The sequence below is a fragment of the Lichenostomus cassidix genome, chromosome 1Aa (genome assembly GCF_008360975.1).
Source record: "Lichenostomus cassidix isolate B80296 chromosome 1Aa, HeHo_3.0, whole genome shotgun sequence".
Lineage (NCBI taxonomy): Eukaryota > Metazoa > Chordata > Aves > Passeriformes > Meliphagidae > Lichenostomus > Lichenostomus cassidix.
The window spans coordinates 28,174,431-28,201,036 of NC_139480.1; the positions used below are offsets into that span (position 1 = coordinate 28,174,431).

Sequence of the window (26,606 nt, forward strand, 5' to 3'; positions counted from 1 at the left end):
CTAGATGCATCTACATTAACTTACAAGAATAACACTGTCCTATCTCACAGCTTGCTGATGCTAGAAGCTCAGGCCCTTCTTTCCCAAGATTTTTTTCCTGGCTGTGTGGCCCCACCGTTTCCCATTTTTTCACCTCTGTCACTGTCTGATCCATGGGTGAGCCAGGTCAGCTGCTAAGTAATTTTCTGCCAGCTCAGCCAGAAGATCCCAAAAACTGTGGGCACATGTGAACAGTTAGAAGACACCGGAAAGACTGGCAGAGTGGAAACCATCCTTCTGTGGACAGCTAGGCATCCTATTGTCTCACCTATAATGGGAATCCTCCCCAAAGGCCCCCAAAACTCTAATTATTGGCATTCAGTTGATAGTGTTAGTGACAGCTATAACTAACTACAGCTGGTTATTTTTTACCTTAAAAAAGACAAAAATCACAGGATAATTCAGATTGTAAGAATCTCAAGAGGTGTCTGGTTCAATCTCCTGATCAAAGCAGAGAAGTCAGACTGGTTTGCTAAGGCTTTCATTCTTTTTTGCCCTCAAAAATCATTCTCTGTATTTGAGAAGTTGCACAATTTACATGAAGTTTGTTATATTTTCTAGGGAAATGCCTTTCCTAACATAGGAATCTAACATCAGTGCATTAATGCCCATTAGGCATTAGGGCATCTAACATAGCTTTAGACAGAGAACAAAATGTCCACTGTCCTTCTGTTTGGGCTGCTCAGGTGTCAGCAGAAGAGCACTCTGGAAATGCCTCTGTGCAAACAGCCCACTGGCACACTTTTAAACTCCTCTGTGAGGAGGAATCTGTTCACAGGTAGCGTTTTTTAGGGTCTGCTGAGAGAATTATGAACTCCCACCCTGGGAAGCTTTACTTTCTCCTAACCGTCTCAAACTGAATGAAGCAGGTGAATGAAGCTTCCTGCTCACCCCATCTAACCTGGAACAACTTCATTCCAACCTTGAAGGTGGACAGCAGGCTCAACCAGTGGATACCAGGGAACAGGAATATCTCCAGGGGAAGGGGTGGGTGACTACGAACTGCAGGGAGAATAACATTTTACCCCAGCACAGCTGGATCTGGAAAAGAACATCTGTCCATAACATGGGACACACACACATGGTTGTAGTTTCTTTAAAATATGAAAAACAACAACCATAACTTATAAAGAATGTTAGGCAGCTAGGAAAGTCAGCCACCCAAGAATCATAAGATGCCAGGTGACTACATGACCTTGACTCAGTCCCCTGTGCAAAGTGCATTATGCAGTATCAGCATGTATTGTTCCTCCTTGGGATCTCCATCTGGTTCAGTGCAGAATACAGATGAAAAAAGACTAACAAGGGGATCTTAAACTTGCTACTTTCTAACATTGAAAAGCTTCACCTTGGCCCTTATATCCTAATTAATATTCCTGTAATGCAGAGGGTTATATGCAGTATGCATGATGTGTGGACACACATGCGTACTTTGGAGTAAGTTCTCACCTGAAAGAAAAATAAAAATGTCTTGGAAAGGACAGAAAAAAATTATTAATGATGAAATTTGATTTTATCTCTTTCTATAACTCATGTTAACTCTGGACTTACAAGGTCATGTTAAACAATATATATAGAAAACAGTAAAACAGCTTATCACAGAAAATGTAAAACAAACATAACCAAGCTTGGATGTGACTACGTGAACAGACAGGGAGAGAAAATGTGGGCAGCTGCCTTCAAATAACCATTAATTGTCCCAAAGGTGAACAGATAAAAGAATGGCCTAAGGCCACCAAGAGCCAGACCCTCTGCACTTCAGAAGATGGCAACATCAAGAAAGGTGAGATGATGCAAAGAGCTGAGAGGAGAACTGACATACAGCTGGCATCTTTTGGTACTAATCCTGCCCTTTTCCCAACTCTCCTAACTCCTTCAGGGTTTGTTGTTGTCGTTGTTTTCTTTGTTTGCTTTCTAAATTTTCCTTTGATGTTTTCCTTTCTTCCAGAGTTTGAAGTAAATTCCAGGAAGCACCATGTACATAATATCAGCTGCATTAAAATTTTTAATTGTTTAGGACTCAGAGCTATTTTCAGGTAAAATTTCTTGTCTTTGATAAGATTCTTGTGAAAGGCCAAGAAATCTCCAGAATGGATTTAAAGGTGGGAAACCTGTGCCACATACCGAGTTCAGCAATGCCGTTGTCTAGCCTTCTCTTTCTTTACTGTTTTTTGTGTTGCCTTTGTGAATGAGATACAGGGACTTGATATATTGGTTTTTATTTCGTCCCCTAATTACTATTAAAAAATGAGTGAATTATAACTACTTGGTAGCAAGAGACATTGGTGGAGAAGTACAGTGGGAAGGTGAACAGGAGATTTTCCATTGATTTTGTGTGATCAAGATTTACACTACTGTTTAAAAAAAACCCATAATTAATTTCAAAATATCCACACAATTTAAAGGCCAAAAGGTATCAGCATTTTATCAGATAAACATACACAAAAGAGAAATGCTCCAAAAATGCAAAAAACCTTCTGACATAAATAAGATGTCTTTAAAAATACTCTTTTAATACAGATCAAGTGTTTGTCAATTAAGAGCATTAACTAGGGACACAGTCATCCTAACTGGCATATGCATTCATCCATGGACGTAGCCTGGAGGGGTGGTGATCAATTATTCAGCATGGCATTTTATGCCGCCTCCACCTTTCATAGCACATCATCCACCAGATTGTGATCAGTAGCAAATATCTAAACAGGAGCAAATGAGAAAACAATTGATATTTTTTTGGTTGAAGCTAAGTGAGATTTTAATTTCTTCAGTAGAAATTCTCATCAGTCACTAGATAATGGAAGATGCATGAGCCTGGTTCCTTCTGTTCTTCAAAAACAGCTGAGCTGGTGGTTTCCCATTCTCCAAATATCCCATATGCTTTAGCAGTCAAACCTCTCAGAATTCTGCCTCTTCCATCACATTTATTGTCACCTCCTCCTCCCCCAACTCTTTACTGCTGGTCCAGCAGCATATTGATAGAGAGCAGCATATTGATAGAGAACAACTCTCCCTGTGTGCTTTTCCAGTTTTGAAGCTGCCTAAGTGTACATTCAGAAATGCTGCTCCAGCTAAGTCTGATGGAAGCAATGAGGTCACCCCCACACACCCACCAGTTTCTTCCTCATCCTCTACAACTACCTCCAGCTCAGATCTCTTGGGCAACTAACTCCAAAGCAAACTACCCCACTAAAAACCTGTTTATTTTTGGTTGGATCAGGAAAGCCAATTCACACTGAAATTGCATAATTCCTTGATGTGATGCGAGGAGAAGAACAGGGACACACGTGGGAGTGGGGATACGAAGCCATCTTTGGTGGTAGCCCACAGTTGTACAAGATTAAGTGCAGCGTGAACCTGTCCTGGAGAAGAATGTGTGGACCACAATTTCCCTTCTGAAAGAAAATACATCATTATAAGGTAACATAAGCTACTTCTTATTATTCTTGAGTTCTTTAGCTTGCCTTTCTTTTCTCAGCTGGAGACACAGTCTATGCACTTCAGAAATGAAATGTATGTGAGAATTCCTTCAAATTAAATGTGAATTTGGGTTTTTGTTTGTTTGGTTGGTTTGGGTTTTTTGTTGGTTTTTGTTTGTTTGTTTTTAAATTTTTTTTCTTAAACTATCACAAACACATTCCTGGATGAAACTCTGGAGGACTCTTTCTGTACTCATTTTCTCACTAAGTTATTTATACTTCATGCCCTTGCCTTTTAGCATTAGGTAGGCTCTACAACTTTTTTTTTTTTTTTTTTGTGTAGCAAATAGCTTTTTTTCCCCTTATGACAGGAAAAACATACCAGAGATCATTATAAAACAATCAAGATCATTAATCCTACTCTTCTCCTGGGGGACCTGCCTTGCGTTTCTGTTGCTCCAGGGCATTCATCACTCAGAAGTGCATATTCAGCACTTCCCCCTTTTATTTCTTCTTGTTTTGGGTAATATCAGGCATGGAGTAGGACACCTGGGTGAAACTGCAGTATGTTTTAATCTTTCTCACTCTCTCCAAGGAGGTTAGGGATAAAAGCAACATGACTTGGGAGACAGCATATTAGCAGATCTTTTTGTGGGTAATTATTGTTATCTGCATTGTTAGGTGCATTTGCTTATCAGGTGGAAAAAGCCTGGGAGATTCAAAACTGAGTTCAACATTTGGGAAAGAAAATGTGTTCTACCATGAAATTAAAATGATCTGGTACCGTAAGGAGCTCAGTAGCTCCTGTAAGAAGTAAATTGTGCAGTTATTACTTTTGAGTTAATAATCATGCCTTAGACCTAAATAAAAAAATCTATTAGGTAACTAAGCTATGTTCTGTGTCGAAGCAAACACATAACTGAAAGAAGTAATTCACAAGAAAGCATCTTGGTCACAAAGGTGCCTCAGTATGCATAGTTTCTACTTCAAAACAGTCACCTAATTTCGGGTATAACTTAAGTCAAACATATATGAACATTGAAAACTGGGAAAGAATCGGCAGCTAGGCTGCTCTCATTAGCTCCATCAACAAGCACTTCACTCCTGCTCAGGTGCTGGCAGACACTTCACCTTCCGGAGTGACTGTATAGCCTGTAGGTGTTGTGCAGTACGTAGCTGCAATCTTTTGTGGGGAGGAAAGCATTCCAAAGCCTGGCCCAGTGCTTTGCCAGGCCCAAGCATCATGCTGTGTGCTGGTGCAGTGCAGGAGCCTCTGCTCTGTAAACTACTGCTTCATTTTCTTCCCTGCATCTTCAACAATGAGCTGTAAAGCACCGTCGTGAAAGAGGGTTATTAAATAAATAAAAGCTGGTGATGAACAGCCTGCTTTTAAGCAGGAAACTGGGTGTCATCGCTTCTCACTTATGTCAGGAAAGAGAGGAGTGAAGGAGAGGTGATAATGACGGGATGCCTCGAGGGAGTGAGGTGGAGACAGCATTGAAGGGGGTGGAGAGCTCAGATTGAAGCAAAGGGAGAAAAGGAATAAAGTACAGCAAAATGATGACAGTGGAAATAAATGAAGGATAAGCAAAAGAGGAATTCACTAGAAGTGAAACAAAGCAGAACCACTGGAATTTTCAGAGCTACAAAAATGAGGAAATGAGAAAAAGTATGAGCACATTCTCATCCAAATTTCTAAAATAGGCACAAGTTAGGACACTTAGGAAGGGAGAAAATACAACAGGGAGGCTTTGCTCTTGCATGTCTCTTTCTTTAATCTAGCCAGCAGTGTGCCCACGTTCCCATGCAACATGACTATAATTATAAACTGTGATCTATCAAAGCAGGACCTAGAAATTTTCATCTTATTTCTCTGCAAACATACGTGGAGGGCTGCAAAACAGTTAAAGCATTGACTCTTCTCATCTTACCACATTGTTATTTAGCACCATGATTCTGTACATAATGAGAGTGTCTGGGTTTCCAGTGAGTAGGGCTTGACAGTATCACACAATTAGATAAGAAATGTAATGAACATGTCCAACACCTCACCCAGGTTTACCCTCTCTTGGTATCGAATGGAAATTGCTTGCAGTTGCCTTCTCTTTAAATGATGATCCCACACAAGACTCTCTTTCCAATTAATGAAAAGTCTTGAAATGTAAGAACATACTTAACCTTTTTTTTTTTTTTTCAGTTTTGTCACATTTGTGCTCAAGAGTCTGTTTCTCATTTTCTTCTTTCCCCCACATGCTGATAAACTTCACGCTGACAGACCAAAGGGGCTGAACACAAACAAGCCCTGAAAGTATGGATTACAGCTTTGGCATTTACTACATTGGCAACAGATGTCTCTCCCAACCACTTCATTGGAGCACCAGTAGCCTGCTGTATAGGAGTACAAACCCAGGCAAAGATAGGGCTGCCCTCAATCTAAAAACACTGAAGTATTTTATAAATGTGGTATTTATAGTGATGGCAGATTATTGATATTCAGAGAAGCATCACAGCTAGGGGCATAATGGCACTTGTTTGGGATTGTGGGAAATACAGTCTATGGCCCCAGGCTCAACATAGCCTTGAAAGATAGAGGACAGTTGTTAGCTTTTAAGATCTTGTAATTTGCCTCCAAGGAAAAGAGAGCCTTTTTTTGCTAGATAGGAGCTTTGAAGATGAAAACAAACAAACAAAAAAAAAAACCACCAAAAAACCACTCCCCCCAAACAAACAGCCCCTCTCCCCAAACCAAAGCAACTAACCCCACCCATCTTTAAAGGCTCACTTTCTGAAATGTTAAAGTGTTCACGAACCAAACATTATGTCTACTATTCTCTAGGAAAGCGATACAGAATCTCCTAAAAACTTAGATCACACTGGAAAAAACTGTCAGGTGTGTAAAACCAGACTTAGGGCTTTCAGTCTCATTTTTATCTGGAAAACCTTTATTAAAATATTCTGTCTGGCTACCAATCATCTTGCTATTGTCCCAATGGGACAGAGAAAAATAAGCCCTGAGCACAGATCAGTTCAGCTGGTGCAGCCTATGCCAGCGTGGAAGAACCACAGGGAGAAGTAAGAGCTGAGCAGAAGGCTCTTGCAAAGGTCACCGGAGGTAACTGATTAGCTCAGGAGCAACCAGGAAAGGAAGAGCTATTCTTATGCCCATTCAGTATTCAGCAGTATCAGATGAAAAGCCAAGACAGCTGGTGTCCTATGATGCTCACTATTCACAAGTTTTCACAAACACATTTTCCGTTCCACCATCCAAGGTTTTAAAGAGAGTATAAAACCAGTGTTTCATTCATGACAGATCTCTGCAGAGCTCCCCTCAGAACATCTCATCACGTTGTCTGTAAACTGCTGAAAGCAATTTTCCCCAAAATTTTCACTTGGGTTGCAGTAGTAGCATTTATACCATATTGTTACTGTCGCTGTTGAGCAGCTAGCAGAGTAATGAAGGCACCAGTTCTCAGTGGCAAGAAGGAATGACCTTTATTGTTTTGATTTCATCACATATATAGAGTTCTCAAAAGTCACCCAGATTGGTCAGTCAGAAGCCTTCCCCCAGGCCTGATTAGCCAGGCCTGCACTGTCCAAGTTCTGGGACACTGTTCCAATAACATCCAAACTTTATTTATAAAACACAAGAAAATTTCTCATGGGAAAAACCTGTGCTAGCCATGTTACTATGACACAATAGCACAAATTTTAATGAAGTCAAGACAAATGACGTACCACTTCTCTTTCACATGTAAGATCTACACCCTTGTACAGAAAGACATTAGACTGAATAGAGCCTACATTGACATTTTTTTTTACATCTCACCTCTTCACTTGATAAATTTGTTCCAGGATTTTTTTTAACCATTGGTCTGAAATTCCTCAGCTCCCACTTTTTAAAAACCAGAATCTGAGTGTATACTTGCAAACACAAACTCTCAAAGACAGCTCCTAAAATTGCCTAAGTGCTCTATGTACTCTGCAAGGCCCAGCCTCTTCAGCAACATCTAACCAGCTGAAGCATTCCCTACCCCTTTCCTTCCCAGCTGTAGCTTGCGCTCTGATGTTTGTTACTAGCATTGCTGTTGGCTTTGATAGTGAAGGCCGATTCTGCCCAGGATGAGACACTTCTGTCTTTCCAGCTGCTGCACTGAAGACTCCTCCCTGTGGAAGGGTGGATCAACTTGCTCCCTGGTTTTACCCTTTCTATGAACATACTCCTTGTTTTTGGGTATTTGTACAACACACATCATTTTTTTCTAATTTGATTGGTTGATCTTTTGATTTTGCCTCTGTATTCTTGTGCTAATTACACTTAACAAACTGGTCAAGGTTCCCCCTCCCTTTTATTTTTAGCCACTGTTGAAGATTTCATAAGTTGGGCTCTTAGCTCACTCCTAATTTTATTCCACTTTGAAGTAGTTTGCAATAGTGCCTTTATCATTGCTTTTTTAAGGAACTTCCTTTTTTGCTTTTGACTACTTCCCATGAGCTCCAAGCTCCAACTTCTCATTTCTCACTGCTTCAGTTCTCTTGTGATTCTACTTGAAAATTAATGGGATCAATGACAATTTTACTAAGTGAAACACGAGCCACTGTCTCTGGATGAGACAAGTAGGCTGAGAAACCAGTAAGAGTGAATCATCAGTTGTGTGGCATTTCTCCTCAACAAGGTGGCTTCTCTGCTTCATATGACTTTCCTGTTTCTTAATAAACTATTCATGCCATGTAAATGATAGGAATCTACTCAGGCTCCCTCTAGCCTCTCAGTTCCCTCCTGTAACTGAAATTTGAGTTGAAATGCAGTTTCCCTAAACCACTATTCAGCAGTAATAGTGCTAGTAAGAACGAACATTTGGGAAACAGCCTGACTATAGATCTATAGAAATATAAATCAAAATATGGAATAACCATCTGCTGGTCGGCTTGTTCTTACCGAAAGGGACATTGAGCTTATTTTTGTTTTTAAGTGAACTGCAGTACAATAGATGAAATGCATAAGCTTAAGACAGTATCTTTGAAGTCATGTACAAGTATTACAGAGATTCCTCACCACTCTGCTTTATATTTTAGAAATGAAGATAAGATTATAAAGTTTTTTCTGCCCAACATCAGCAGATTCCCACAATGAACTATGAAACCCTTAAAAAGGTGGAGGGAAAAAAGAAAGAAAAAAAAATGGAACATCTAATAAGCCTTTTAAGAAAGCAATATATAAAAAATACTGCCTATCATAATACTGTGACACAAAATACTTTAAAACCAGCATCAATGAATAATGCATTTATCATTCAAACTGGAGGCATGTATGAAACTCATACTTTAGTATTTTCCAAAGGAATATGTCTAGACATTTGAAATATAGTTTCTTGGCCTCTCTTACCAGCTGAATCCTAAGTATGATATATCTGTCAACAAACATGGCAGCAAATATTAACCTGCGTGATTCATTGCTGGTTTTACTCCAATTCATTTAATGATGACCATGTACATTTTAATAATCTCTGTGGATTCAATTTAACTAATTCATATAATGTGAAAGAACTATATAAAATACATTGCAAGAAACAGAAATGACAGGAAAGTTCTTAGTCAGCAAATTTTGGAATTAATTTCTTGTGCCTTATTCATTATTAAAACAAGTAATTTTAGAACAAAACATAAGATGAACTTTTATTATTAATTGTTCACTTCAGCTTGCTAGCATTGTTTCCATTTTTAAACATTTTCTATTTTTCTGATTAATTAAAAAAATAGATGGGCTAAGTAAAACAGAAGAGAACAGAACGACTCACAATATTAACAGCTTACTGAAGGAAAAAGCTGAATGAGTAAAGTCCCCTTCAGCTGGAAGCCTGGGTGTTTATTTAAACACTAAATTTAGTCAATGACAATAAAAGTAGAAAAATAATTGGACAAAATAACTAAATGAAGGGCATAACTAAATGAAAGCAAGGTTGGTTTTTGAAAAAAATGATCTCGCAGGTTAAGTATAGTTACAATGAGACATCCTGAAGCTGTTCTGCAGACTGGGTATCAACACATAAAAATACCACAGAATAGAAATCTCTACATCTGAGAGTCAGAAATCTAAGGAGGAAATCTTCATTATTGGCAGAAGAGCCAATAGCACGTTATGAAAAAGAAAAAAACCCTCAGCATAAATAATACCAATGGCAAACTGAGGAAAGACAAGGAGGACTTGGTCTTCCCAACAGCAGAAAAAACTGAAGAAAGCTCTGAACAGTACAGTCCCATGGGGGAAGGAGGGACAAGACATCAGGGAAGTGAGTTTAACAGATGGGTTTTCAGATACATCATCAGATCTTTTAAGTTAGTTATTGGCTAAAGAACTCCTGAACGATAACTGGTGACACAAATGATAGACTGGGAAGTCCTTTGTGGCTTTGTTCTTAAAAAAAATGCTGAGTTGCATCCACCTTTACCATATTGCTCTGAAGTCTAACACCTCAGAAAAATCAGATAACTCTCAGTTCAGAGTTGAATGTGAAAAATAAACCTTCACTGTAATATGCAGAAGCACTCATTTCTTATAAAAGCTTTCTTTAAATAGACAGGAATTAATGCTACAGGCATGTGTGCTGATGTGTGTGTTTATTTTTTGCTGACCTATTTTGCTCCCTTTTGTCTGTTATTCTCATGCTGAACTCTGCTATACTAAAATTCTGTCTCACCTGCCATTTTTCTTACCTGTTTTCTTCTCACTTCTGAAGCTCTACTTCCCCTCCTACCTCTCAATTTCCACAAATTCTACTTTTCTTAATTTCCATAAATTCACTGTGCTGTCTGCATTCAAGTATCTCATGTCAGAATCTACCAATGTATAAAGTTTACAAAAGATAGTTTTTCTAACAGACAGGTATTGTTGTGCCCCAGGAAAAGCCAGTTAAAGCATGAAGATAACACGAAGATGTAGCAAATCTCATTTGCATTAATATAATCCATGTTATACTTCTACATGACTGAAGTCTGTGCAGTTAGACCTATTACACCTATGTTCTCCAGACAACCACATAAATTTACTACACATAAACTCCAATCTAAAATACAGTGAAGAGGAGAATATGTAGAAGGAAACCTGAAAATGTTTACGATAAACATGATATACACTTAGTCTGGGTGGACATTTGGCTCACTCATTCTTTGCCCTGCCTGCCTCCTTCCCTCCTCCACTGGCTCTCAGCCCCTGGGAGCAGTGAAATCGCATCCAGAGAATGCTGTTATAATAATTACTCCTCACCCTTTCCTTAAAGGTGCAGAGTAATCTGTGTGCTGTGCTCCTACCACATTCAGATAATGAGAGCTGAGCACCTTCCTGTCAACCAGTTTGCCAGTTCAAGGGTGTGCAATACAGTGCAAAATACATGATCCTAGTACAAATAATACAAGAGTGAAAAAAGGTGAAAGTTTTGCAAGGGCCACTTTGTACTGAACTCAAGTACTTTATCATGGGCTTGACCTAAATTGTGCAGCCAATGGAGAGAATTCTGGACATTCTCCAGCAGCTTCAGCTAAATTAGATATGAACATGAATAAGGCCCTGGGGCCCTGCATTCTCTGGGATGCCACAGGCATGGGACTCGCAGAGAATCCACCCTTGCTACAGAACTGTATTCCAGATTTTAATTAACCAAGTTTCCTCAGTTAAGCTTTTCCTGTGAAAACCTCCCACAGCAAAAACACTCTTTAAAAATCTTATGCTGAAGCAAATGAAAATAAATCTAGCTGACGAATTTTCAAAAACTTTCTTGGAAAGAGCATAATTTCAAGGACTACAATCATTCATTCCAGATACATGGTTCATGAACTCAAAAGCATCACATCCAAGTACTGTGTGTTCTCATCTTTTCTAACTGCCATATGCTGCTCAGTTGTTTCATTTTATATGCACCCTCATGGCTCCAGGCTTCATGGGCAGATGGCTCTTTGCCACCTAATCAAATTCACACATCAAATACATTTTAAGTGAGGTCTTTTGCAGAACTGTATCCTCCTTTAGTTTCTCTTCCTTTCTTGAGCATTTGAACATCAGTAAAAACTTACTCTACCAAAAGGTTCATAATTTTCAGGTACTAGATACTCATTCTTCAATTAAGCAAACACAGTACAAACAGTTCTATCCCACTCTAAAAATACAATTCAGTGCCTTGGAACTTCACATACCCACAGAGTCCTTAATATCCCTTTTGGTTCTATTTTGGGTCTCTCCTTCCATAGCCACATCTGTTCTTTAAACAGAACACATCTCCATCCTTTGCCTCCATAGAAGCAGTTAAAATAATGCATCTTTACTTCTGCAACCAAGTGACAGTTTTTGCTGTACTGCACAGAGCTTGATGAGGTATCTAAATTTGGATGCCTTCTAATTCTCTTTAACTGGATATTGATAAAACTGAATTTTCATGGATCAGCTCATCTTGATGTAGGCTCATGGCCATGGCCTTTCATGAACTTAAAACCCCAGAGCTGCTTTTGATTCTCTGGAGTATCCTATTCATCAGACAGGAAACTTCTCATATTAGTAACTGTGGTATTTCTTCAAGCCACTGTGACCTACATTGCCTAACTGGGTTGGTTAAATGTTTCACACGTTTTTATCACATTCTACTGCCACAATTTCTGCAACTCTTCACTTGCTGCATTACCTGTCATATCCATTAAATGCATGCATAAGCACACATCTTGTCTGTCTGAATGCACAGCAGGGTCAGGGTTAGCCTGACAGTGATGGAATGTTGCTTCTCAAACCTATACAATTCTTCAACTTAAAAAATATATTGCTTTCTTTACATGGACAATCTCCTCAGCTTATTCCTTCTAGGATATGTTTTATAGATAACAGGATAGATACAGGAAACAAGGTCATCTACATGAGGAGTGACTAAATCCTCTGCTTTACACCTTTTTCTCTAAAGAAGGAACAGTGTAATAATTTTTAATATTGCCTATAACAGCTACAGGAAAAAACCCTCCCCCGTTAAGATCTGTAAGATAAATAAAGCTGCTCAGTATGAACATTTTAGGGACACCTAAAAATGTTTTTTTAATTTATACCAAAAAGAAGCAAATAGCTATCTAATACCAGTTATTTTAAGATAGCACACTTGGAAGAATATTATTTGAAATATTAGTATAGAAGAGCAAGAGCAGAAGAGTGATGAAATATATCATCATATTGACACTGCAGATGCAAAACAGAACAGAAACATTCATAGTAGCACTTATTAGAAAAGCTAGATGTAAACTGTGTATTTTAAAATGGCATTTGTTATTCTTTGTCTCAGAAAATTACAGCTAAACAGCCTGCACAGCTCACTTTCCATGCTACAGTAAGTAATCTCTGCAGATTAAAAAAGGGCTATCCCAGAGAACACAGTGACCCAGAAGCCAAAGATAAAGTGTTTACAACTTGTTCCAGAGATCACCTATTTAGCTACATACAGTTCTTTATATTTACAGTCCCTTCTATTGCTCTGTTGAGAGTAGTAACCCGAATATGCCAAAAACATAGTGGGAGCCTACTAAACATGGACTAAAATTACTCCTGTGTCTCATAGCTGCAATGGTTTTAACAAGTGTTGCACAGGCACAGTATGAGTAACACCATTTATAATCAATTAAGCTAATCATCCTTATCCCACTTCCATATCCCTTCTTCTCCAAGGACAGATAAAAGGCATCTCCTAGTGATTTTTTTGGACACTACTGTGTTAGCCATTTCAATAGACAAGAAGTCCTATGACTCAGGACACATTTTGACAATTTTCAAGCTGTTTTGAAAGTATGAAAGACAAAATCTATTAAGTGGATATTTGCAGAAAGACCTGAGTTTTTGACATTATTTAAAAAAATTAAAGGTCTGCCACTTAGTATAATTTTCTTTATAATGAGAACCACAATATCTATACTCTAAAACCAAAATTCAGCTTGCAAAACGGAGGGAGGTCCTCAAAGCATTAAAAATAATCCTAAACCAACACACAACCTGCACATGAACCGCTCAGAAGAAAACCCTGTGGTTTTTCCAACAGTAACAGGATGGTGTTCTACAAGGCATTTTCTATTCTTCCCTCTTTTGGTAACAAGGCTACACAGTCTCACCTGCCTGGCCCGGAGCCATAGAGCCACCAACACTGTTTCCTGCTTCCACAAACACTGCTTTATGATATCAAACTGACAAAAACACCACTGCGTTGCTTGAGCTTTGCACACTTATTGCACCCTCTTACCCTAATCTAAATTAGGAGCCTTGTTAAGACTCACTCTTGCTCCTCAGCACTGACGGGATTCAGATGGAAACCTGAAGCCATGCTGATTAGAGTAGGCAAGGGTAGGCATGAATAGGAGCAAACCTTTCCATGTTGAAAGCCCTAAAGAGACTTTATCGACAAATTTTGGCCTTATTTTTTTTTCAGAATGAGGCTGCTGCATTGGGGGTGCTGCAGAAAACAACTCTGGATTGAAGCAAGTAGAATGGGTACTTATATGTTCTAACATATTGGTTATCTAATGCTAGTATTCTGAATCTCTCACCTAGAAATGCTTTGTTATCTTGCCAACAAAGAACTTAAAATTACTCAGGAAGCCAAGTGCAAAAATCCTATTCCTGAAAGTCCCTTTAGACTGTGTTTTAGGCATTAGGTACATTCTTCTAAGACAAAAACTGTACACGCGACTAATCATTAGAAGTTAAGAATTAAGAAAAACTGTTAAAGGAAGATGATTTAAGGTAAAGAATTCCAGATGCCAATTAGGCACAGAAGCAGGTTCACTTTTATGTTTCTTTTCCAATGTAACCTACCTCAAGTTGACATTATGCTTGGAACAAAAGAGCGTGGAGGAACAAAACTGCGTCAGCTGTAACAGTCTGGACTGAGCTACTGCCTCATGCTGACAAAACCAAATCCTACAGGGAAAGCAGTGGGGCAGAAGCAGCAGACTAGAAAGATGTATCAATGTGCTTCAGGTACTGGAACTCTGGAAGAAGTTCTGTATTAGGTCAGAACAAGGGTCAGCTTTGTTTTTCATTCTTTCTGACAAGAGAGTAGCAAATATGAAGCAGTAAAGTGTGTAAGAAGACAACATTTCTAGACTACCAATATCTCTATATTTTAATCGTTAGAGGTAGTCAGCAATCAAGGATATTTCTGAGTGGAGACTTTATTTAAACCAACGTTTTAAAATATGTTCCACATATAAGTCTAACCCTTTTGACCCCATAATCCTGAAAAAAGGCTCATGGCAGTGAGTTCCACTACTACATTACATGGTGTAATGAAATAAAAGTTTGAAGCTTACTGTCTAATGACTACATTCAAATCTTAATTCTTACAAGCTATCAAATATTTCCAAACAAAAGTACAGAAAATGTCAAGCTGGTCCTCGGTCACATTTTAATTTTCCGTCTTTTTTAAAAACCAGCACTGAATATGATATTTGAGAAGATGGCAAACCCTAAGTTTAAGTAGTAGTATAATCTTTTTGTTTGTTTTGCTCTCTTTTTTTTTTTTTACTGCTATTGAGCTCTAGCCTAACATCTGAAGAAAAGCATGCTGGCAGCAATACTTGTGTCCTTAGTAGAGTTTAGAACTCCTGAAGCTTCATTATTGCACAAGTGATGTAGAGATTTTATTTGTTAACACTAAGTTATGCCTGGCAATTTAGCTCTCAGCTATTCAGCATTAAGAGATCTTCCCAAAGTTCAGCGAAGGAAGCTTCAGATTTAATATATAGTACTTTCAGCAAAAAATCAAAGTCAGTCTTAAAAACATTTCTTGGATTACTGAGTCCAAGACCTTCCTATACCTAGAGCCCAATATTCCTTCCTATTCTGGTGACTTGAGTAGCTTGCACAGAAAAAGTTGTATTACTTTATTCTTGTTTCTGAATTCTGGTATTTAAGGAGCAACAGAAGGCCCCAGAATGACCTTCTGAATGTCACTATATTAGCTTAGAGGGTGTGTGTATGTTTCTTTGCTTTGCACCCAGTTATATATTTGAATGTAAATTGGTATTAATTAAGAATACATAATGGTATACTCGGATTTACATTTTCTATATTTGGAAGAAAATCAAGTCCTGATGAGCAAACAGGAAGAACTGAAAATAGAAAGAGGCCAGCTTGTCTCTTCTTCGAAGTGTAAAATTGTGAATGTATTTTATGTTGTGCTTCCTAAAAGTGAAGAGTTTAGACTACACACCAATATAAAATGGGTGCCATCATCCCCACATGTCTGTGGTTTTGGGAACCGTCACAGCTACAGGAGAACATGACTAGAACCTTACAGAGATCTAACGACAGAGACCACCCTATTTAAAGAGTCTGAACAGCTTTATGTGCAAAAATAGGTGGCTACACACTTTGCTTAGAGTGTGTTCTACTTTGCTTGGAACATGACAGTTCCAAGTATACATGAAAGCTGATTTTTAAGCATGTAGGAAACTGTGCCTTTTGGATTTTGCCACGAGGTTCACATGGCTGCGAACACACAGCTGTGAACCAGGTTAGATACAAGGGTATTTAAAACTCCGTGGATAACCCTAACTATCATGTTAGGCACTCAAATTGCAGTCAGGAGAAACAGTGCTGGTGTGACATTAATTTATTATATTACTGCACAAAAAGTTAAAAGACAATGCATAAAGGTGAAATTCAACCCAACCCTATGCAGAGGAACTAGTGCAAGATTCATATTCAACTTAAGCACTACTAAAGCACTGCTTCCAAACAGGTAAGAAACAGACCAATACATAAAGCATCACTGGTGCCAACAGTCATCCTAAGAGGAACTCCTCTTAGGAAAAAAGCCTTGGGAAATTCTCCCATGAAACACTTCACTGCTAGGATTTGAGTCTAGATACTAACTGCAAGATGCATTCTCACAGACACTTTTCTAGATTTAAGTGTAGAATCACATTGTTTTCTTAAAAATTACCTTGAAAGGTGAAGTTTTGAGACACAGATATAAAAAGATGGGACAGTCAGGGGACAGAATAAAAATAAAACATGATTTTCAGTGTCTTCAACAAAAAAAACCAACCTGTATTACAGATCAATTTGTAGCTCTTTACAAAATGTACACTATGTATATCTTATATCTGTATATAGAACAGTATTATTTCAATCGCTAAGTTCTTCCTCATCACTGAAATAAGCACTTTTCTTAATCCGTGGACGTTTTGAATCATCTGAAATTGAAGATTCCCCTGCAGTCTGTGTCCATCTTTGTTGCTCTTCCTCAATTTTGGCTTGCTATAATGAAGGAAGGAAAAGTATTTGCTGGGGTTAAGAAAAATTAAGGTGCATTATAAATAATAATGCATATTATTAATATGCATTGAATTATTAAATAAGTTCAAGAATTACAAAGGCTTATTTCCAGGTCAACTGTGTGACAAAAGCACTACGAAACATTTTTGAAAGTAGTTCTCACACACAGGCTGTTTCCTACATCATGGCAGGCCACCTCGACTATCCTGTATTCTCAAAAAGAGGAATTTTGCCCATAGTAAACTTCCAAAAATATGGAGCAGATGAGATCTAACACAAAGAATGCCTCGTTTTTAACTGATGTAATTGAATCAGCTTCATTCCACTAACAAGTCTTCTATCTGCTGTCCTTTGCAGTCATTCATTCACATAATGAGTGCCTTTGGGGATTACTACTGAAGATTATTCAACTAAAGGATTAAATAGAAGCTCCCTGTCTTCACCAGTTAAAATCTTTGGATGGTGATTGAAATGAGAATGTTTCCTGGCTTTATAGGCTCTATTTCCAATTGTGGAGTTTTTGGGGAAAGGGAGAAAAATGGTGCATATTTGTATAATTTTTTTGGACTACAACATGTAAAAATTCTGCACTCATTACAGTCATATTCAGAACAAAGTTATTAACTCTTGAGGGTTTTTTGGGGGAAGAGGCACACAGAGGACAGCTGTTGACCAGGGAGCAAAGAAATTTGAATATCAGGTCAGGCTTGTTTTGTGTAGTGAAGCAAAAGGGTGTAGAGATAAAGAAAGTAATACAGATGTCAGATAATCTATCTCCATAACAAAATATACATTCAATATGTTTTGGGAGATGAGGTTTATTAGAGAATGCAATGGTCTGTATTAGGCAAAGGAAGTGCCCCAGTAATAAATGTTCAAGGACATTCTAGTGAGGGCAGAGGATGTGTCTGGTCACTTATTATACATGACTGTTTTTCTGTCTCCTCAGTTAAGTAAAGAGGGATTTGTGGACAAAAACCTAGCATCACAGCAGAGATGACAGAAGCAAATAGCAAAGGAACTCGAAGGAAAGAAAAGGCTGCAACACACAAACACAGCAACAATGAAAGACCAAAAAACCCAAACAAAATTCCATTGAATATGCCTACAGTGTAAAGAAACCAACTGTAGTTACTAACTATTGCTACCAAACCAGAGCCCACTGAGCCATAGAGCACACAGACCTATGCGTGTATATCAGAGCATTTGAAAAGCAGCTAAAGAAGGAAGTTGAATTTAAAAAATAGTAATAAATATGCCATGCTTTAATTTTGTACCTGAAAAGCTATGGCTTGGCTGAGGCTATCTAAAGCAGGGTCTTCTCCTTCCTCTTCACTTTCTTCTTCCTCCTCTCTTCATTGTGCAGAGAGAAAAAAATAGATTTACACTTTAATTTAAGTGTTTAGTATTAAAAAGCTTCCTAAAAAAAGCAGTAACGTAATTAAATATACATACACTTCTTCTGGTTCAACTATTTTCTTTCTCTTCTTCTTTTCTTTTTTTTTTGGTGGTTCCCGCTCCCCTAGCATATTCTTAGGACAAGCATAACTTAAGTGTCCTGCTTCCTTGGAGAAAAAGAAATATTGCTTAACAAAAGCCATTGCAAACAACTATGTGTTAAAACATATCATGAGGGAAGTTCATGGGGGAAAAAATGGAAGCAATTAGTAAGATAAATGGAATGCTGAACTAGCACACAGAAGACAAACTCTTCTCTAGGCTTGCCATGGTAACGAAGAGATTGGTGGTGATATGCATGCTTAACTGCAAACTGAGAACAAGCTATGAGCACAGTAGATTTCTTTGGCTGTTGCAATAGCTGAATACACTACACACAGTTTATATTCAAGACAACATTGAAACCTCAGAATTAACAATTTAAGACACAGGAATTGTGTGTCATTTTTGAGGCGACATTTTTGCTGTAAGAAGTGTTATGAATATAAATCAAGTTTGTATTGGACATTAAATGCTACCCAAATCTCAATTTTCTACATTATTATGTTCAGGAAAAGTCAGGAATTAATTAAAACTTAAAACTCACTTCTACATAGAACGGTTGTTTCCTACATTTATTTTACTGCCAACCACATCATGAAGTCCCAAAGATATAGAAAAGGCAGATATTTTGAAGCACAGAGTAGGAGGTTTTCATTGCAATTGTTTTCATGTGCATCACTTATCTTTCTTGGATTTTATTTCTTTGTTACTTTCATTCTCATTACCATCCACTATTATCACTACTATTTAATATTATTTCAATTATTAAGCTGTTCTTATCTCAACCCCTAACTTTTCTTCATTTCTCTACATTTTTGGTTTTACTCACCCCACATTCGTAACACTTAGACTTATCAAAGTAGTTACGCCTGCGAATGAATTCTGCTGCTCTTCCATTATCAATGGCAATACTTGCTTTTATTACTCTTCCAAACAACTACAGAAAATTGGAAAGAAAATGTAAATGTTTTGGGACTGAAACTTCAACCCTCCTCTTATAAAAACTTTGCACAATTTACCTGTTTGTTATTAAGTGCCCGAGAACAGTTTTGTGCAGATTCTTTATCCAAAAACAAAATGAAGGCAACTCCTTTGCTCTTTCTGGTGTCTTTGTCTTTCATAATGGTAACTCTGGAAACATATAACCACATTATTGATATACTAAAATTACTTCAGAGACATTTTTTCCTTAGAGATCTCAGTGGGACCTTCGTTTTGTTACACAGCAAAAGGATTACAGCATATTTAACAATAAAAATGCTCATTAAACAGAAATTCAACCTGACCATGTGTTTAGAGGTGGAGTGGAGATGATTGTAAGCAAGCATGTGGGGTCTTTATGGGACCAATATCACTCTTAATTCCTTTGGGTGACATGAAGAACACAGAACATAATCTTTAGATTTATAAGCAACCCTAACTGTAGGGAACTACACATACTGGAGTTGAAAGGAAAATTCAGGGGTAATCTTTCCATTGCTGTTATTGGTGAAAAGCACAGTGTGAACTGCCTCCAAACTGAGAAATCTATGTTTGTGCAGGACCAATCAGCTAAAGAGGTTCACAATAGGAAACACTAACTATATGCAGTATTGTTCTACAAATATCTCCAACTGAAATCCAAGGACCGTGGATGCATGTGTTATTTCACATGACATACAAAGTTAAATCTTCAGTCCAACATTGAAATCAACAGCTTCAAAGCACATTGAGAAGTTCACGAAAATCTAGGAACAGTGAAAAAAACCACCCTGAAGACAAAGAATTACGAGACAGGGCCGAGGCGTGTGTATGGCAGGAACCCACACAACCTCAACTCTTTCAATCTTAATTTCAATTGTATTTAGCCCTGAAAAAGCCTAATACAACAACAGTGAGAATAAGAATGTTAGTGTGCATGTACATAAAAATAAATGTACAAGTAAAAAAGTAGGGAATACACTCTTTCCTATGTCTACCACAGGCAGATCAAGGTTCAGCCATAATTCTAAGCCAAAATTCTAAGAAATAACCAAAAAAACAAACTCCACTTCAACATAGAAGGCTTATCATACAACCTGTGTAAGTAACAGATGACCTACATGGTAAAAAGTTTATAAAATAAAACACAGTAAAGAAAGCTCAAATTTCACCAAACACATGCACAAAAAGGTTGAGCTTAGAACAGTTTTAGTACCAAAGCCTCTTGGACAGAACATGTCCAACTGCATGCATTAAGTTCAAGTGTCAATAAAACTAACTTTAAAACAATTCTGTTAATTTTTTTGCCAAGCTACTCTTCGCAAAAGATTCCAACAGAACCCTGGTATGACTGTCAAGCTTCTAATTGGGATATTGAACATACCGGTTAATAACACAAGAATAGAAAGAATCAAGTGTGACAAATCTTTAAAAAGCTAGGAACTTCTTGAAGCCATTGCAAGTCTGATTTCTTACTGAACAAACTGAGTTGAAATCATAATAGTCAGGATATATTGGCTTTTCCTGCTATTCGTCACCTGAAACACACTTCTCAGACTTCACAAACTTTGAAACTCTGTATCTCACAGATTATTGCAACAGCTACTAGACATCAGAGAAGATATTTGATGGTTTAGGATTGAAAACTGGAGACTTGAGTCTCTTTCCTCTGACCAATTACAAAAAATAATTAAACCAGTCAATTCCTTACTGTGGCATTTCTTTCTATCATTTGAACACAGAGGCAGATATTTGCATATATTGTTTATGAATACCCCACATACTGAAAGCCATTAATGCAGCCTTACATTTAGCTTTAAGTAAAATACTAAGTAGTCACAATAACAAGTCCTTCCAGAATTGCTGAGAACTGTACACTGCAGCTGTGGGAACTGTGACAGCAAGTTCACATACGAATCAGCTCCCACTCTGACACTTATCCACTGTGCCCCACGTGTTCAAGGAAAGGGGAACAATACTTGCCAGAAGACCACCGTTTCAACTATTTCAGAGAAAAGACTGATGGTATGTAACAACATTCTACTTGCTCTTAAGAAATTGTTAGCATGTCCCCAACACAAATATTCTTGTATTATGTATGCAACTGCAAGAACTTCCAGTTGTTAAATTAAATTTATACTTTATTAAAAATGAACAGAACTTCAATACAGTTCCACATTCTTAAATTATAAAAAGTCCCAGACTTTCAAATGAAGGAAAGACATAAAATATTTAAAGTGAGAGGTACAAAAATAGAGGGCCATATCAGGTCACTTACTTGACAACTTTCCCATACTTTGAAAATATCTGAAATAGAAAACAAAATAAAAAGATTTAACTACAGACAATTGCATTTCACTAATAATAAATTTATCATGACAAACTTATATATATCAGTATTGATTGTACACTCAATACTGTTGTCAACAAGTTTAATCTAAACAATGCAGCTCTTAAAACTTACCCTGTACAGATCATTGTTTGTCAAAGCAAAGGGTAAATTGGACACATACACTGTGCTTTTGCTTGGTGCCAACCCACCACTCATTGTTCTGATGAAAGGAAAAAGAGAAGAGTTAAACTGCATTCAATAAAGAAATCAATTAAAAAAACAGTTGCAAGACTTCCAATTTTATTTCAAACCTGGCCCAGACAGCCATGATAAAGTTGCAGGAGCTTTCATTTCCCTTTCATCTCCCTCACATAGTTTTACATGAAAATTAATGTTTGCCTTCATGGGCTACCGAAGACATACTTTCCTTCCTTCTCTCCTGGAACCAAACTTAATTTTGTTCTATGTGAGTTGATTTGTAACCATGAAAAAACAGGCAAGTTAGGTACTTGGAAAAATCTTCTGCTGCTCTGTGCAACAAGAAAGGCTGAGGTCCAAAAGAAACAAGCAATGTCCTTTTATTAAACATTATGACCAACGTGTGAAATTACTGACCTTTGGAACAGTACCTGCATAATCTGATTATACAAGTATCAGTTCAATTGCATTCAACACAGAATAAAATACAACTGTTTAAGGGGGAAAAAGAAAGCTTCCCTAAAGCAGAGCCCTAATTATTAAAATACATTTTAAAGTCAATGTAGCACAATGCTAAAACAGCATGCCCTTCCTCTCTTAACTATTGCTCAGGTTTCTGCACTCCTCGAGAACTGCCTGTGTCCAGAGCTGACCATAAAACAGCATCTCTCCTAAAAGCACTCCCCTTCCTCCTCCTGATTAAACAGCTCTCTCCAGGCAAAAAGCAGGGAAAATTCCAAATCTTTCCATTTTAATTTCCAATCTTTTCAACGCTCTTGAAACGGAATATGTCTGGAAACAATGAATCAATTAAAAATACTGTTATAACCACATACACATCATCTAATGCTAGGTGAAGTGTAACTGAACTAACTTGAGAATGAAGAGCCAGTGTTTTTCTTCACATTTGGACATTTCGCAAAATTTTAAGTGGTGTGTGCAAAACACTCTCTTTGATCCATTCTGTATTCATGGTTCAGATCAAGAGCCAAGTGAATAAAATTTAAGATCAAGGCATAGCCCTTACGAAAGGTCACACCAAACAGTAGAGCAAACCCGTACCCTACACAGTACAATTTCTACCTAGCACCTCTAGGCAATTCCCAACTGAGGATCAAGCCATTTCTTCAGCAAGACCAACGAATTTTAAAAATGCAGACAAAAGCTGATGAAGGGATAAAAACCCTAAAGTATTAAAATCAGCATATGCCATATTACAGTTTCTTAGGGGACTTCTGGGGTATCCAGTCTGAACAGATTGCTTGGCCAAGTGCCAACAAAGTAACTAATATCACACTCTAATCCGGCTGATACTCTCTGGCATTTCATGATTCAGTTATCTGAAGGTCTGATATTCTCAGTAGACACTGATTATCCAAGTGCTTTGCTTCTCTTTCCTGACACGCTTACTGTATGACAATTTATTTGAATGGCAGTTTCTAAGTGATTGAATTTTGAGGTTTTCCATGTTCAGAGACTGTTTTTTGGCATGAGCAAAAATGGCAACACAATAGGTTAAGCAAATGAAAACAGAATAAATTTGCAATAAAGGCCACACATTGCATCTGGTGTTACGCAGACTGGACTCATTATCCCAAATTCTTTTCTGCTTGGCATTAGTATCCTTGACAAGCCTAACCAGGCTGACTTGGCAACATGCCACGTGAATAGATGACCTGAAGTGCAGTTATCCAGATGTACAGTGGATAGAAGGATTCAAGAAGAGTGATCTCAACGCTGCACTAGGGTATATTGCCAGTGCTAATATATTGCAGCAGTGGAGGACAAAACAGTGGAGCTGAACCTCAAGGGTCTGAAGACAGTAATTTCACTCTGCCTAAAAGGCAAGGGAAGCTGGAGCCCCTTGTAACAGCAGACCAAGCAGCCCACATTTTAGCGGGCAGGCACCAGAGAGAACAGCACGACTGGAAAGCAGTCAGCCTGCGTGTTCCACAATGTCACAGTGCAAATCTCCACAGAGAAGGTGATACATCATCTGGAGATTACTACTGGCCTAATAGCCCAGTTGTTGGGAAATTATTAATGAATGCAGCCTATAGAACCACCATTTTCAGCTGCACGCTGCTTTTTCCTGAAGAAGCTGAAAGAGTTGCACCCTGGAGCACTGGCTGTCAGACAGCTGAGGCTGAGCATTGCTTCCACTTCCCAGGACAAATTTAAGCTTAACAGCTTCGCTGCTCCAACTGCCCAAAGACGCTTAGCAATTTGTATTGTTTAGGACCGGTGTGTAAGCATTTATCATTTTTAATGTCTGACTCACTGTACAGACACAGCTTTAATAAAGAGAGAGTACAGTAACTGTATGGTTATCACCATTTATTCTCTGATGTTTTCTACTGGGAGGAGTAAAAAAAGGCAGTTCCAGCTTTAACCTAACTCTTTAGATAAGACATGTCATCTGGAGGCTCCTTGCTACAAGGTTCAGAGTCCTTCTACTTCAGGAATTTTCTAATTTCATAGAACTGTCCAATATAAGTTTAACATTTTCATAACATCCTTTCTCTTTGATTACCCTGTCTTTCTTGTCTGCTCAGCTGACAAGAAAAAAAAAAGCAAATATCCCCTTCCCTCACAAAAAAACCAAAAGACAAACCCAAACCAACCAAAAAACAACATCTGAGCTTTCTTCTTGCTGCAGGAGACTCACCTGAGAGTCTTGTACAGCCTGGCTTCTATATCCTACTAGAGCTTCCCAGCAAATCAAAACATTTCTGTTTTATCCTGGATGCTTTTATGGGTTTTTCTTGATCTTCAAGGTATTACCTGGTTAGCTAACTTTAAAGCATTGGCTAAAAGCCTGTACTATATTTCCACAGAACTGAGCACAATTCCATTAATGTAATAGCCTCTCTGTAATATTAATGCCTTCTTCATTTATCATTTTCACATATTAACTTTGACAATAGAGTTATGTCTCGTTACAATGACATCTTGAATTCAATTTTTTTTTGTGTTTTCTAACAACTCAAACTAAAAGATGGCATTTTTTGACAAGAGCCATCTGTCAGCAATGATTAAGTCTTCTGAAAAATAGATCAGGTACATAAATGTTTTGCTTGAATCCAATACACTTAATGCAGCATCTGTCACTAGCGTTGAGGATATCACAAAAAGACAATGATTAATTTCAGTAATTGGCTTACCTACTCTATCCCAGAACACATAAGGACACCACCAAAACACTTCGGATGCCTCTGAACCATCAAATAAAGCCTAAATTCACTTATACTTTCACGATGTAACATTGGTATTTAAACTTAAAAGCACAAACTTGAATGTTTAAGTGCAGAGCAGCAAGGTCAGATTTACAATTTAATCACCTGAAATATGCAGAAATGATTTGTGAACAAGTTTCTCAAGACACTCCCACTCAGGCAAATTAATTTGATTTTTTCTATCTTGATTCTTAAAACACAGTATTTTATTCCTGATTTAATAGTGCCAACAGAGTTTAGACCCAAATCAACAGGAGCTAGGCTCAGGCTTATAATCAAGGGTCTGTGGTAGAGGACAAAACCAAACTCACGTTTTCCTTGGTCCCTGACAAGGGTATTAACTCCTTGCTGCAATTCTGCCCTACACAAGGGGCATGGAACAATCCTTAAGGGCATAATCGGTTTTATTTCACAGTCACTTAATTAGTACAAAAGTATTAAACAGGATCAAAACTTGGTAAATAACATTAGTGCTATCAGCAAAAAAAGAACACAATTTGTTCAAGCCAAAGAGGAACATAAAAAGGATCCATGGTTTGAATCAAACCACTTTTATGTACTGATTTAACTACAAAAGCTTAGGGACAGTAAGACTGGGCAACTAGACCATCAGCCAGGGCTAATAATCAAACACATACAATTTATAGATGTTTCCTTTTCCAGATTAAGTATAGGTGTCCCATTGACCTTGGCCAAAACTGGTAGAATTTTGTCCTAGGCAGATGTCATGCTATGATTCCATTGTCATCCCCAGTATTATTTGCACCTGGTGTTGCTTGGCTTGGGGGGTCCCTTCATTCACAGCATTCGCTGAGACTTCACCGTGAATGAAGATGATACAACAGTACCTGCTGTACGCGACAACAAATGTACAATACCTACAGAAGTAAGGCGTGCTCGGGAAGCGAGGGCCTGGGTTGTCTTCTTGCACCTCGACTTGGAGAGACCCAGGGACCTCAGAAGTTCATAATTTCTACGGTATCATTTCCCCCACGCTCCAAAGGGAAAGACCACAAAAGCTTTTTCAACAGTGTTTTTTTTAGTGGCGTCCCAGCACAGCCTAGATGGGAGAAGAACTGCTTGGCTCAATGGCACCTGGTCTCAGCCAGAGCGGCCAGACCTGGATAAATCACTCCGTAAGGCCCTTGCTCCTCAAACCACCAGACACGCCATTCTATTTGAGAACTCGGTGCGTGCAAAGCGACACCAAAGCAACAGAACCACGGACCGCTCAGGAACTTATACGGGCTGTATTAACGCTTTTGGCCGTAACATCACCCTGCCGTTCCTTCACCACAGAGCGGCCCCGGCCAGCTGCTTATTCCTTCCCTTCCTACTCCGCGAAGGCCCGACGCGAGCGCGCCGCAAAGGAGCGCTCCCGACAGCCGCGCTGCCCCCGCCCCGGCGTACCCGTCTCGGCGGGGCTCAGCTCGCGCGGGAGCCCATGGTGCGACGCGGCCCGGGAGCTGGCAGGCGCGGTGCGGTGCGGTGCGGTGCCGCGGGATGGGCTGCGATGGGGCAGCCCGGGACTCACGGCTCGCCCCTCTCTCCGCCGCCCGCCCCGGCCCAACCCGCCCCGGCCCGGCGCACTTCCGCCGACGCGCGGCTCCTGGCGCGGCTGCGGCCAATGGGCG

The 26,606-nt window shown here is 38.7% G+C and overlaps 1 protein-coding gene across 3 annotated transcripts; it reads right to left on the reverse strand.

Annotated features, from left to right (window-relative positions):
- Nucleotides 1–16,063: 16,063 nt before the first annotated feature.
- ZCRB1 (zinc finger CCHC-type and RNA binding motif containing 1) lies at nucleotides 16,064–26,552 on the reverse strand. Of its 3 annotated transcripts, none has more exons than XM_085043529.1 (8): nucleotides 26,383–26,552; nucleotides 21,671–21,758; nucleotides 21,485–21,513; nucleotides 19,266–19,377; nucleotides 19,076–19,183; nucleotides 18,202–18,311; nucleotides 18,024–18,099; nucleotides 16,064–16,728 (listed from the first exon to the last, which is right to left on the reverse strand). In XM_085043529.1, the coding sequence occupies exons 2-8, from the start codon at nucleotides 21,752–21,754 to the stop codon at nucleotides 16,597–16,599; spliced, it is 651 nt and encodes a 216-aa protein (XP_084899655.1). In that variant the 5' UTR covers nucleotides 21,755–21,758; nucleotides 26,383–26,552; the 3' UTR covers nucleotides 16,064–16,596. The 3 variants fall into 3 exon arrangements, with proteins under 3 accessions (XP_084899655.1, XP_084899661.1, XP_084899670.1); XM_085043535.1 differs by lacking the exon at nucleotides 26,383–26,552 and adding an exon at nucleotides 25,855–26,313; XM_085043544.1 differs by lacking the exons at nucleotides 21,485–21,513; nucleotides 21,671–21,758; nucleotides 26,383–26,552 and adding an exon at nucleotides 20,918–21,411.
- Nucleotides 26,553–26,606: the final 54 nt, after the last annotated feature.